The sequence below is a fragment of the Phalacrocorax carbo genome, chromosome 4 (assembly GCF_963921805.1).
Source record: "Phalacrocorax carbo chromosome 4, bPhaCar2.1, whole genome shotgun sequence".
Lineage (NCBI taxonomy): Eukaryota > Metazoa > Chordata > Aves > Suliformes > Phalacrocoracidae > Phalacrocorax > Phalacrocorax carbo.
Window position 1 is genome coordinate 57,319,154 of NC_087516.1, and position 14,907 is coordinate 57,334,060.

The following is a 14,907-nucleotide window of genomic DNA, read 5'->3' on the forward strand; positions in this document are numbered from 1 at the left end:
ATTCTTTTCATTAAGTAATTTGACCGCAAGCATCTCTTTACTTTGGAAAAAGAAGAGGAAGAAAGCTCTAGCAAATAGATTTTTCTCTCAGTTTTTTTATTTGCAGTGTTTATATAGGGGGATATAATTAGAATTTCAGGATAAATTACACAAAGTATTGGATGAAAATCAGGACTAAAATAAACATTCAGTTCCTCTTTTTTGCATTTGACCACGACACACAAACATTTGGTTATAAATAGATACTTTATCCATTCTGGAGTAATGTTTCATGTTCAAAGTAGGATTCTGGAAAAGAAAATCCTTTTTAAAGTGATTTAAAGCAATTACGCAATTTGAAACCTTCAGTTAGTTTATGAATCTTTATCACAATTGGATTACTTTTATATGCTCTCTAATAAATGCCAAAAAGCCCTCTAAAGTAAAACATCTTCCAGCTGAATTATCCTTACTGAGAGAATTTGCAACTGCAGTTGTTTTTAGCTCTTGATAATCTTACATCAGTAGGATATCTATATACTATCAGTAAACACAATAGCTACCGTTACAAGAATAAATACCATTGACATGTATACTGTCAACCTGATGGACACAAGTCATCTAATTAATTTGATGTTAGCACTTACCTTGCTTGAAAGAAGTGGGAGCGTTCAGGTTCTGAGGATAATGGCACCATTCTGTGCCTACCACCCTTATTCAGAATTTGCTGCTGTTTGTGGAGATCACTAGAAAATACAGTTTAAAAGTTTTTCAGGCTAGCCAGGCTTGTGCATCTGATCTTGAAGACCATTACTGTCTTTCTGAAGGTCATCTGCTAACCATGAAAATGTAGGCATATACATGCACAAAATTGCTATGATAATGCCTACCTTCATCTACAGAGAAGAGTTGATGCAGTGCAGAAAGCAGTAAGACAAAGTTTTTAGGTATTGGTCTCAAGCTGGTTTTGAACAGTAATGCTTTATTCCTGGGTGATCAAGTCTACTAGACTCATTCCTTACATGAAGCACGGCAGGTTTTCTGTAAGTGCTGTCTAGATTGCCTAATTTTGTGCACATTCCACACATTGAGAAAGAGTCAAAAATACCTATCTTTACTCAGTAGTTTTCTGGTTTGAACCAAGAAAATCAAAGCTGAAGCTGTCACCCACAAGCCAAATAGGAAGAAATTACTAGAAGCAGTAAATGCCAGGAGGTGCTAATTTAAGCTATGCTCCAGACCCTGTTGTGCTGTGACTGTGTGAAGAGTGAGAAAATCAGTCAGGCTTTGACATGTGGGAGGACTCTAGAAGTTTCTATGACCTGACTGCTTGATGAAACATGTCCCTAGTGCACACTGATGCAGTGTTCTTTGAGGCTGCGTACAATGTAGAGCTGTCCTACAAGTGTGCACGCCTAACTTTTTATTCATGTCAGTAATGCTTTGATGTTGAGGAAATGATTTATAAGCTAAAAGTTCAGTACAACCAGGTTTGTGTTCAAATGTTTGTTGGTTTGAATCCCAAAATCACAAGCTTCTGGGAGCCAAGGACCGGAATTTTAACATCTTTAACGTCATTTACATTACAATCAAATCTGATCCTTTAAGTGGACTTCCTTTGATTGCTTCCTGATTAAATATTTCTAAACTGTATTCCTTTTTCCTTATATGACCATTGCCCTTAATTTCAGTAAAAGTAGAAACTGAGTGCAGTCTAATTTTCTGATGGGCAGCTGACATTCTTTAACTGCACTCCAAGGAAAAATGACACCTCATTTATCTGGATGGTTTCCCTCGTCTTTGAGAGCTGATGGTTTGTCAGTTTAAAGGTGCAGCTTTTACACTATTCAGATTACTGCAAAATATTTTAGAGTCGTTCAGGCTATAGTACTTGAAAGAAGGTAGAGCTTTTAATAGACACTTTCCTGTCTGTCTTTTCGATTCTAATACTTCCCCTACTTGACCAAGCATAGTTGTCAGTCATGGTTATTTATGTATTAGAACTAAAAAGACAGGAATAAAATGTACTTTCTGAAATGTGACAGGAATCAACTTTTATCACTTTGCCCTAGTTCCGTCTCCTGCCTGTCCATAGAACTGTTCATTAATTCTGTCATTTATTCTGTTACCTGTGGATTTTGGTATTTAAAGCTCTACAGGGCCCTTGAAAATTTGGGCTGGTTTTCATTTGTCCTAGAACATCCTGATATAGTCTCCAAACCAGTTTTTAAAATTGCCAACAGTTTTGCTCCAGTCTCTTTCATAGGTTTCCCTTCTCCTTTCATGCAAGCCGTTACAATTTGTTTTCTATTCCTGAAATTTTCTCACTTTCCCTTCTGCAGAGTACCTTCATTACTCATGGAAAAAGCTTCTAATCTGGTGTTCCTAATCCATCTCAGCCAGAACTATTGTATTTTTCTACCTTATGAAAATCACAGTTCAGGAGAGAATTCTGGTTTATTTCAACAGTTCAGGCACGTGTCAAATTGCTTTTTAAAACAGAATCCCAAATTTATTGTCTCCTCTCAAAAGATATCCATGAAAAGCCATAGAAGTCTTTGGAAGTGTTATTTGGACTTCTGTTTTTGAATATACAGCTTCAAGAAGACATAGTACAAAGTAAAACTGAACGTTACTGCATTGTTTTAGCAGAATATAGAAGAATCGGTATGTGTACCAAAACCTGTAGCTAACCCTGAAACTGCTTAATTTCCTTTCATACTGAGCACCTAAACCCATCTTAAATCCTTTCCATCCTCTTGTCTCTCACAATGGATTCTGAAGATGTGAATTTCATGCACGTTTTAGTCTCTCAAATCCTATCTAATGAAAACCATAAACAAAATCTAACGCTGAAAGGCATTAAAAGGCTCACAAGCAGGTATCTGTGCAATAGTCATCATAGCAGTCGTGTGCTTTATTTAACTATTACTACACTATACTTCTATGAGATCTTTTTTGGTTTTGACTTAAAACATATGAAAACTTTATTGGTATAAATTGTTATTTTTGCAGAGGTCAGTACTGGGTCCAGTTCTGTTTAGCATCTTCATTAATGATCTGGATGATGGGGTGCAGTGTACCCTCAGCAAGTTTGCTGATGACACAAAACTGGGAGGAGTGGCTGATATGCCGGAGGGTCATGCTGCCTTCCAGAGGGACCTCAACAGGCTGGAGCAATGGGCCGACAAGAACCTCCTGCAGTTCAACAAAGGAGAATGCCAAGTCTTGCACAGGGGAGGAGCAACCCCATGCACTCTATGCTGACAGCTGCCTGTCTGGAAAGCAGCTTTGCAGAAAAGAGCCTGGGGGTCCTGGTGGACACCAAGCTGAAAATGAGCCAGCAATGTGCTCTTGCTGCAGAGGCAGCTAACAGTGTCCTGGGCTGCATTAGGAGGATCATTGACAGCAGGTCAAGGGAGGTGATCCTTCCCCTCAACACTGGTAAGGCCATACCTGGAGTGCTGCATCCAGTTCTGGGCTCCCCAGTACAAGAGAGGTACAAAGCTATTGGAGACAGTCCAGCAACAGGCCACTAAGGTGATGAAGGGGTGAGAGCATCTCTCCTATGAGGAAAGGCTGAGAGAGCTGGGACCATTTAGCCTGGAGAAGAGAAGGCTTGGGAGGGGTGGAATTTCATCGATGTGGACAAATGTCTGAAAGGAAGGTGTAAAGAAGATGGAGCCAGGCGCTTTTCAGTGGTGCCCAGTGACAAGAGGCAGTGGACACAAACAGGAGCTTCCATCTGAACATCAGGAAACACTTTTTCACTGTGAGGGTAACTGAGCTCTAGCATGGGTTGCCCAGAGAGGTGGTGGAGTCTCCATCCTTGAAGGTATTCAAAAGCTGCCTCGACACAGTCCTGGGCAACCAGCTGTAGGTGACCCCGCTTGAGGAGGGGGGTTGGACCAGATGACCTACAGCCATTGCTTCCAACCTCAACCATTTTGTGATTCTGTGAAACAGCGATAGAAATAATCAGATGTCTACACTGTTTCAACTTCTGAAAGTTCTTTCAGAGATTGCAGTTTATTATAGAGCTGTACAGAGGACCTGGGTCAACAATATCATAACTATATGAAAACTCTCCCTCAGAGCATCTGTAGCAGGTTTTCCTGCCTGCTAGTCTCCCTTGGTATCTCAGAATGTACTAGGAATTTTCTGTATGTCAAGATGGAAATTAAATAAGGAATTAAATCAATTAGACAAGCCAGTTTTCCCCTTGGGAATAGTGATTTAAGCTCATTTATATAAGTAGTTCTAGGTCAATTTATCAGCAGCCGGTACCAAAGGATCCATCTCATTACACAGCTATAGCTCAGCTCAGGCAAGTAAAGTTACAGCACCTGAAACCAAATGAAACAGAGGGAAAATCAGGACCCAGAGTGATTTATGTATTTTGACATAATTTATTCCATCTTTGCAAGAATTTATGTAGCAATTCAGGTTCAGTATGAAAAAAGAAAAACAATCTAAAGGATAAAGTTAAAGCAGTGCTTGATCATTTCTCTCTAGAAAGTCATTGTCATAATTTATAATTCATATACGTAGTCTGGGCAGCATACCTGTATTAATATAGGGACCTCCAGCTTTTTTTTTTTTGTTTATATTGGCAATGAGCCCAAGGTATGGGGAAATACAGAGCTGGAAAAACTGTGTGATAGTCAAGGCTGATATCTTAGGCTACTGTAAATCATTTCCTTCTGGTTCTGCATCTCCCAGCGTATTTCTTGCTGTAAGGGCTGTATTTCATGAGCAAAAACAATTGAATCCATGCTGCACTAGTTTATTTGCTTCTTTTGTCCAAAAGACAATTCTGGTAACTTTTCAGGCTGATTTATGGCTGTTTCTTATATGTTAAAGTTCTTATGTAGCCCAAGAAGTCCCAGCTTGCAGTCTGGGTTCATGAAAGAGAAAGCTCATGTAAAGTCCATAATTATTTAAGGTAATAGACAAAACAGTTGGTCTACTTGAGTCAAATCAGTTTACATTAGGACTGATCAAGAACATGTATTCATGGAGATCTCTTCTGTTAATGTTGCCTTTTTCTTTTGTTAAAGTTATAGCAGAAAGTGTGAGGTTAAGTTGGTTGCAGCTCACATATTTGTGGTTGTTTGATTCTTAACAGCTTTAATAGTTATCCTCTGCATGACATATGTGACTCTCTTCCTCTTTTGTTTTCTTTATATTTTCTTTTAGTTATAGATAGTGATCTGGTGATTTGATTTTTGCTTTGGTTTTTTTTTTTTGTTTGTTTGGGGTTTTTTTGGTTTTTGGTTTTTTTTTTAGAATCTGTCATCAGCCTTTAATATTGTTTAACAGAAGGTTTTTATGCACTTCTTCCCATGAAAAAGACCGTACGCTGTTGGTTCTGAGTGTTGCTGAGTGTGTGTATTTTCTTGCCACATAAGTAATATTTCTTTGGTAATTTCCACTCAGGCTAAATGTCCTGCTTGTGTCTCAGTTCTGGGCTCTTCACTCTGACTGCTAAGTGTGTGTGCATGTAGTCCACGGAGATAATAATGATTTAGGTGACAATGTATTAGTGATGTATAGAACAGTTTTCTTGTGTTCAAGTGTTTGGTTTCCTGAGGAAAGAAGACGGCATCAGACGTTGGCTGCACGGTGTAATACTGGACATGAAGAGCTGTAGTATGATCTGCAAAACACGTGCTGTAAAGCTATAGGAGTTGTATTGGACTCAGTGTATTATTGAAGCAGTAGGACCTTACAAAGATTATGTGGAAAACACTGTTGCAGCAGCATGACTAAGCCAGGCTCCTTAGGAAACTTAGCCCTGCCTCCTTTTCACCAAACCTAGCTGGTTTGTTGTGAGGCTTTCCCAAAGGCTGACTGAACTAGAGCAGTGAATAATGAGAGCTAACTGACTGAAACAACCGGGAGTAGATAACAATGATGCTAATGTGTTGTTGGAGGCATTCTGTTCAGTGCTCACAGTCTGATTGCGTAAAATAGTTTGTCAATCATTTATTCAACAGGTTCCTAAAACTTCCTTCTCTTTCTCCCTTTTTCAGACAGCGTCAGAGGCCACACGCATGTTTTTCTGCTCAATGTGTGAAGGCATTCACAGTTGTTTCACTCACACATGGAGCTCATCCCAGTTCCACCCTGCTGCCTGCTTGCAAGTGGGGATCAATGCAATGTAGTTTCTCTACAAAAGAAAAAATATTCTTAAGCCCATGTTTTCCAACAGTTGCACCTCTTTCATGGCTGGCATCACTGAGAGGTGCAGGATGGGCAAGGCTGGGATTAGTGCAGGCAGTTTAGCACCCTTTTTTGAAGTTGGCTATGCTGTCCTTCACCATCCTGTTGAAGATGTCTTTTACATCAGTTGTGGATTTTTCCTGCATTCAGTAATCGTGTTGCAAGTGAGGCCAAGTAGAGTGGCTCCCTAATGAACAGGGTAATGTTAAGTTTGGAGGATTACCATTCTGATTCCCTCTGCAAAATATCTTTGGTACAAAAATTGATGACATGGACAGTTAGAAATCCATTTAAAAGACACATGCAGAAGGGAATATGAAATTTTACTAGGCTTTGAAAGGTAAGTTATTGTTTATGTACAGGGGAAAAGAAATTTTTCTTTACACTGTAATGAAATGCAGGAAACTTAAACACAAATACCACTCAGTTTTTAAAGAAGGATCAAGGATGTGTGGAAAAACTTATTGGAAAAAGCAAATTAATTTGGAAGACCTGAAGCATCTGGAAGCTTTTCAATTAGTATTTCCAAAGCACAGTGTTTATCTGTACAGAAGGTAATTTGTTACTAGAGCGTCTGAGAGTTTTGATGACTTCCTTACCCTTTCAAGTAGGTTTTCTAAGGGGGAGGTGGAGTACCAAGATTGATTTAGCTGATTGAATTGCTGGATTTTCTTGATGCCTCACAGTTCTCTTATTAACATGGGACTGACAGAGATTGTTGCCTAGCGTATGATGGAGATAATATTTACTCAATAAATTCTACTTTTAAATATACCATATATAAAGTTCTTTGAAAAGCAGAATTGCACAGCCCCAGAGGAAAAGTAATGACATTGGAAGTTTTGTAGATAATTTGGTCTTTGATTCTTTTCCTCTGCTCCATTTTGCAAGAAGTATCCATTTTATATTAGCAGCACAAATGCACAGTATGATCATGAATGCCATTAACTGCAAATCGAGTGTTTTTTACACACGTCATAGTGTGATTTAGTGACTTGGGGTAGTGTGGTATTTGTGGTTAGCTTTCTTAGTCTCAATGAGGGTGAAATACTTAGAAGGGAGGAAGGATGGATTTGTGGTTTAAATATGAAATTGGAAAACAGGAGTTCTATTTCTGGATTGATGACAGATGATTTGATTTGTGGGAGAATAATTTTCTCTTCCTTAATTTCTGCTTATGTGAACGGGAGAGTTACAAAAAGGTTTGCCTGATTCTGCTGAATAGAGGACTTAATATTTGTAATGTGTTTTAAGACAACAAGGGGAAAGTTAGTATTACAAAAGTAGACTTGAAAGAAGTTACTTATTTAATGCCTCCCTCAAATAAATGTTATCTGGCAGTAGAAAGTAGTATCTTTTACTGGTGGGATTATGTCCAATTCATAGCTACCCATAAAAACGAAGATAAATTTTAAAGTTGTTTCTGTGTGATTTTTGTCATATCTACCATATTTCTGTCATCTACCATATATACCAATATCTGTCAGCCTAATATATCTACCACTTGTATCTTTTCAGCTCTTTTTTCTTAATATTGTTTGTCCAGTGGATACTAGGGAGTATTTCAGAAACTGTTTTTGTTCTGTGTTTTTTTCCCCCCTCAGGAATGGTTATAGCCACAAAGAGTGTATAAGAAACCTGTATTTAGCCCTGCAGCTGAAGGTTTAAACGCTGAGACTGCCGGGCACAGTCTACTCCAAGTGAAGTAAAAGTAAGTATTATTGTTTAAGAGAAACAGGTCCCACGCATACAAGAAAGGTTCATTTCACTAGAGAAAACGGTAATTAAGCTTCATTTAATTAGAACTGGGTTTCCTGTTGTTTGTTTACATGCTTTTTAAGTTCATGTTACTTGTATTACCACTTACGTATATTGCTCATGACGTTGGTTCTTCAATGGAGTTTAACACTGCACTGTATTGTTTTTTTAAAAAATACAAGTACTGTGCTGAACGGTACATTGAACACATTCCTGCATGCGTCGTTTAATTTTACTGTGCCAGACATCACTCTTTCACGCTCACCATCCCAGAGGCAGCAGTTGTCATCACCCCCTTTACCTTCCCTGCAGCAGAATTCGCAAGCCCACCCATCAGAGCATTTCTTCACTCTCTGCCACCCTATCACCAAAATTTAATTTGGTGTGTAGTCAGATGTCCCTTTGTCACTTACGGCATAGAATACAGCAATAGAATATATACCTGGGGCTTCATCCCCTGGGGAATTCTAGATAATTCAGATCCTAATGGGCTTTCTAGTGGCACAACCACTGCAAGTATTACAGACCTTTCCTCTGCTCTCAACACCTAACTAGTTTAGGGTCTTGATTTTTACAGAAAGGTCTCAACCTAACCTCAATATGTCCATAAGACTGAAAGTCTGAGATGAGGATCATGGCTGATAGCGTGGCTTCTTTGGCACAAGGTAAATAAAGATCTTTATGGGGAATGGAGAAGAGTAAAATAAGCATGGTGGGAAGGGTCACTATGGTTGCACAAGATAAACACCTTTTGAGGCAAAATTTACCTTCCTATTTGCAATTGCTGCATATGTTTTAACTTTTTCAAGGGTACAGCATTGCTGTTCAAAATACTATGTCTTCCTCTGTGTTTCTGCTTCACTGTTGCTAATTTGCAGCTATAAACCTGACTAACATGTTGCACTCAACCAAGCATCTTATCGGTATCATTGAAAAACCTTTTTTGGGCACTTGGTATTTTGTGCATGCTCCACTTCATCCTCTGCTTTGTAGCTGGGTATGTGCTGGTCATCCATCTGAGTCCTTGATGCACAGCTGCTGGGCTTCTATTGGTAATGTCTTCCTGAACCATAGGGTCAGCCCACCCTGTGGCTTCAACATTCGCTAGGCTTTCATACTGCTTCACTAAACATAAGGCATGAAAGTGCTTCTAGTAATACTTGCGACAGCTCCTCCATCTTCTATATGTTACCTTGTTGCACACCTAAATGGCAGTGGGATGTGGAAGACAACGTTATACACCTTTAACTTGCCAAGAGATTTGGTTCTTTGCCGGCTCACTCAGTAATCCTTCTAGTGTCCTGGATATGAGAAACTACCTTAAGAAAACTCTACTGGTACTGATCAAGCATTGCCAAAATAAATGAAGTCATAAATGACTGGGTGTTCAGTCCCACTGATGGGTATGGAAGCGCAGTACATGATTTTTCAGTAGCTGGTAACTGTTTTTTCAGGCTCCTGTTCCAAAACAAATTGTAAAGGCAGTGGAAGTTAACCAAGAGCAGACAGTCTTAATTGGAGTAGGCACCACATCTGACCAGCACACTGGTATTAACATAGAAGAGTGCCAAACAGGCTGCTGAGGAAATCTTAAATATTGAGTGCAGTCTGGAGAGATTAAATGATCTTACTATCATTTGCGAGTATACATGCTTTAAAGGAGTAGCTTGTGCTTGAAGGTTGCTGTGAATGTAAGTACCACTATGCAGCATTGCATGAAAAGAATTGGTTTTATGACATGTCCCTTTGGACATCAGAGGGAAAGTGTCAGGTTGCCCTAGACCTTAATTCACAGTGAAGTTCAAATGTTGCTTTTGGCACCTGTCCTGAACTTGGGTGCGGTGTAATTTGTGGAAGCTTTTTTTTCTCCAAGTTAGAGATGCAGGCAGATGCTGTTATCAGAAGGAAATCCCTGTGGTTATCACAAATAGCCTTTCTCTCCTTTCGCCCGTAAACTCTTGACAGTGAATTAATTTTGCACAGTCTGTTATCCCACATCACACATCCAAATGAAAAAAAAAGTGATCAATCAGTCAAGAGCTGGAAGTTGGCTCTGTATTTCAGCAAGAATCTAATCTGAGCCAGATGCTCTCCTGTCTTTCCCAAACGCCACTGTGTCATTGTCTTCGCTGTTTGGCTATCAGCTTATCATGTGAATGAAGGGAACCAGGTTTGGTCCTCGGTGCAGTTTTTATAATTGTCCGAGTCCTCTAAGGAGGCTTGCTTGTTATCTAAGCATAGGTAATGACCACTTTGCAGAATCATCACCTTTTAGCTTTTACAGTTGTTTTTTCTCTGTGTCCAAGAACTGCTGCGTTGAGGCTGTGGATAAAAAGCTTAGCGTGGGGAACATATGGTCCTGAAAAGATGACAAAAAGAGGGGAAGGAGCATTGGAGGGGGCTTTCTGCTGCAAGCTTGAGCAGAAAGTGGTAAAACCACTTGGGAAAGGTTTAATTTTCGAAAGCTCCCTGGCACAATTTGTATCTTGTGCCAAAAGGTAGTTACCATTGTGTAGCATTGCTTGAATTATCTGCTCTGTTCAGAGCTACCAGCTCAAATCTAAAGCCTGAATTCTTGTTTGGCATCCAAATGCTCCCTAAAGGGTTTGGCTTTGTGTTACAGCACAACCCAGATCGTCTTCGTTTTCTGCTTCTAAGCTGCAGCCAGACCCTTGTAAGAACAGCTGATGAGCTTTAGCCTTGGTTTAGGCACAAATCAAAACCAATGCCTAGTCCAAGTTGTTGGCCCCATCTGTCTGTAATCAGAAGGATCTTGGAGCAGCTCTGACCCTAAATTGGTGGCAGGCTGTTATTAAAAGTGTCCCTCGGTAAGTCCTGAGAGCTGTAGTCCATAGAAACAAAACAAAAATAACTGCTGTATTTTAGCATGTTCACACAGGGTACAGGCACAGTCCTTGCTGTTGGTAGTGGTGCTGGGATGTCCTTACATGCTGCATGGGTGATGTTTCAACTTGTCGCTTTTTCTTCCGGACAAGGGCTGGGACACCTTATGTCACACATGCCAACATCTGAGAGCTATTAATAGGAGCGTTTGAGCCAGAAAAAACACACGCATCTTGTAATTCTTTTGAAAAGCCAACCAACCTTCCCCCAGAATAAAAGCAAAAGAAGGCCAAATCTTGGATGGGCTTTAGATGTGGCCTTTGCTGGTGCAGGGAGCGGGTGGCCCTCCTGCTTCACGAAGTTCAAGGTAGAAAAGCTTTCAAAGACAAAGCCCGCCCTTCTCCGTGTCTTCAGGCGGCGGGTTGTGCCTCCTCCCGCTCCTCGGCCCCTGTCAGACGGCGCTGGCGGCTCCCTCCCCGGAGCTGCCGAGCGGCGGGGCGGGCGCACGGCCGGGGGCCGGGCCCCGCGGGCCGCCAGGTGCCCCTCAGCGGGGCGGCCCGAGCGCTGGCGCCTCTGCCGGGGGCGGCCGGCCCTGCCGCTCCCCGAGCAGCGCCTCCTCCGCCCGGCAGCCAGGCGGGCGGAGAGCGAGGGGCTCGCCGCCGCTCCGGAGCTGTCCCAGCCCAGCCGGCCACCCACCCCGGTCGGCCGTGCAGCGCGGCGGTGGGGCGCGAACCGCCGGCAATGGAGCTCTCCCTGCGGCTGCTCCTGGCGTCCTGCCTCTCCCTGGGGGCGGCCGGGGAGTTTGACAGAAGGTAGGAGCCGCCTTCCGCGGAGGGAGCCCGGGCTCTCCCCGGAGCAGGCGGGCGGGCTGTGGCGGCCCGCGGGCTCCTCACTGCCACCGGGGCGCGAAATGGCGGCGGGGGGGCTCGTTGCCGGCCCCGGGGCTGCCTCCCTGCGAGGCGGGGGCTGCCGGAGCCCTCCGCGGGACACGTCTTGGCGCTTCCGCTGCCCCCCGGCCGCGACGGGACCGGGCGGGCTGAGGGGGGACCCGGCGGGCGGCCGCAGGTGGGGGCGCGGAGCCGGCGGGACCCGGTGCCGCCCCCGGGGTTCCCCGGTTCGGGGAGGCTGAACCGCCCGCCCTCGGCTGCTGCGCATCGCTCGGCAGGTATAAAAAAGTTCATTGCTCTGGCAGGGTTGCGTCCTTGCAAGGATTAAAAACAAAGCACTTCGCGTGCTGTAAAACTAAAATTAGTTTATTGACGCCTCGAGGCACTGGAGACAGTACAGCGAAGATCGCAACTCAAGTTTTAACATGAAGCAAGGTGAAAACGAACGCTGGGAGCGCGTGTGCCTCGCGGCGTGTGCCTCGCGAGTCAGGTGTAGCGAGCGGCGGGTTGGAGGCCTCGTGGGTGCCGCAAGGAGCGGGTGCCCGGCGCAACGGTTCCGCGCGCGCGTGTCAGTCAGCCGGCGCGATTCCCTCTCCAAGGATTTCTCTTCAGGACTGGTTGAAGTGCAGCGTTCGTGCTATTTCAGCTTGTCATTAAAAAACATTAACAATTTATGTCAACGCTTTGTAACGGCTCAAGAGCGCGATATCTTTTCCTTGGAACAAGGGAAGACTATAGCTCTCCTTTAATTTCTGTTTGATAGTTCAGGAAGCTTTTGCTTTGATTTTTTTCCCCCCTTTCATGTTTCAGTGAGGAAATTTGGCTATATGTCATGAAATAAATCCATGCTGAAGCTTTATGGTGGTGGTTTATTTTGCGTTATAAATTTTGTGTTTCAGAATTCTGAAATTATTCAATACCAGCCTGGGAGTGGCAGCAGTGAGCATATTGCAAAGCATGTCAATTTTTTAAGGTTTTACAAAGTTAACCTAACTATCTTTTCCCCTCTTTGCCTATAGTCATTTACATTTTTTTTTAACGAATCACAGTACTGATGATATAAATCTCATGGACTCAGAGCAGTTATTCTTTAAAAAAAAGAAAAAAGATATATATATCCATGTGGGAGAGGTTTTTGCTAGTCTTTGTCTTTTTCTTAATCTAGAATAGTTTTAGTTTCTTTTGAATGTTTCACCAGACTTTTTTGAACTGCCTGTTTCAGGTGGCCCAGACAAATAGTCTCCTCCACAGGACTATGTCGGTTTGGAAGTAGAATTGACTGCTGCTGGGGCTGGGCCCGATTGTCCTGGGGACAGTGCCAACGTGAGTATCATTGCTGCTGGGGCTTCTAGTCACTTGTAGGAAAGGCTTGTACATACCCAGTCACATCTTTCACGTGTTCACACACACTCTTACAACACAGGGCTTAGGCTTTTACATGTGTGAGCCTGACTTAGAAGGATGTTGTCGGGTTAAATTTTTGTCTATTATTAACAGTACTAAAAATGATTGCAATCAAGTAAGGTAAACTTTAGTTAGGGCAATGAGAATTTGGGAATTTCTGTTTGGTTTCCGCTTCATTTCATGCTCTGGTCTAATAGCCTGACATAACGCTACACTGTGTCATGTTACAAGCACTGCAGGGCGAGAGTATTTGTGTCTGAGAAGGAAACCCAAATTATTGACCTTTCACTTAAAAAGTCAATGGAAATGTTACAATTAGTATTAAGTACAAACGTTCTTTCAGTAACCCCAAACTAAGGGTATAAATCGGCCTGACAGCATCCTTTTACTGGGTCACACGTGAAAAAAAAATCTCTGAGATTCTCACACTTACCTAGAATCTTTGATAAAATTGCAAGATAACTAGGTAGATAAATCTTCATCATTAACTACATCTTCAGAAGGTATTCTGTGGTGGCAGCTAGCACTAAGTAGAAGTTAAAATTGTTAGGAGTGTCACAGAGACCTCAGCTTGTTAAACTTGGAGCCTTTGGTACTGGGAACGCTCGCTCGTGTGTTTAACAGTGCATACCTGAGTGATACCCTCTAAGTTTTTGCAGAAGTGAACCTATAAACACTGGTTCTCTTTTTTTCATTTAGAAGAAAATGCCTGCAAACTGGATCATTTTTTACCAAGCCATTTTTGAAGTAAAACAGGTATTGAATACTGTAAGTTGCTTAGTCTGCAGAGCAATGACTGTAGGTGGCAAATATTAGGCAAAAGATAGAAATATCACTGGCAATGCAACCATAGACTCTCAGCAAAGGTTTTGTTCAAATCTGTAAACAGTAACACTGGCTTCTTCCTTCCCAAGTGTGTTAAAAGCCCACAATGTTTCATAGCTATGTAAGATGATCATAAAAAAGCTATCAAAAAGATTTCTGGAACATAACATCCCTGATATGGCTTTTTGATGCAAAGTTCTCAGGTTGATATCTCTCAGACCATACCATGTTGATTTTTAGGGCTGTAGCTGGTAACATGTAGCCCTTTCCTTGGGATGAATGCTTATAGAGAAGGAAGGAGAATGTGAAGGAGGTTGATGGAGGCTACTCCAGAGATGATAGAATATCTGCCCATCTTTCATAACACAGTTTTATTCGAAAATCGTTGAGCATTTAAATGTTTTAGGCTACAATGGATTAACTGGCAAGTACCAATAATTTGCATTGTTTAAAAAAAAAGCCACAGCAAAACAAAAAAACCCCAAAACACTAAGAGAGTCTCGCTGTGGCCCTTTTCTTAGACAAGTTGTCTCCTGTGTTGTGACCATAAATTGCAGCTCATGTTGAGGTGGAAGTTAATTTCAGTTATATTTGTCCTTTAATGTCTCGCTATTACCAGGTCTGATTTTTAGGTTGCATTTTTATGATCTTGGCAGACAGGAATAGCATAAAGTGATACTATCAAAAGATTTATAACTTGAGAATGAGACAAAAGTAATAATACATGAAAGTATTTTTTTTTACTCTCTGAATTTTGTCAGTAAGGTTATTGGTAGTGCCAACTTTTTCAGATACCATACATGTCCTTTTTTTTAAGGCTAAAGCTAGGTGAATTCTCACTTCCTTCCACTGCATTTTAGTCCATTATGCACAGATTTGTTCTCCATGCACATTTCCAAGAAGTGCAGAGATGGATTTTACGTGGTCATCTCCAGTAGTTGGGACTAGACTTTAAAAAGAATACAATTTTCACTTAAGTGTCTGC

The 14,907-nt window shown here is 41.9% G+C and overlaps 1 protein-coding gene across 3 annotated transcripts in view; it reads left to right on the plus strand.

Moving 5' to 3' along the window:
- The first annotated feature begins 11,263 nt into the window (after nt 1–11,263).
- NPNT (nephronectin) overlaps nt 11,264–14,907 on the plus strand; it is a 55,055-nt gene continuing 51,411 nt past the window's right edge. The window contains exons 1-2 of one of the 3 annotated variants that reach the window (XM_064450054.1): nt 11,264–11,618; nt 12,916–13,016. In XM_064450054.1, the coding sequence (XP_064306124.1) occupies nt 11,548–11,618; nt 12,916–13,016 (172 nt within the window). In that variant the 5' untranslated portion in view covers nt 11,264–11,547. The remainder of the gene's footprint in view (nt 11,619–12,915; nt 13,017–14,907) is intronic. The other 2 variants (XM_064450055.1, XM_064450056.1) reach the window with 2 other exon arrangements.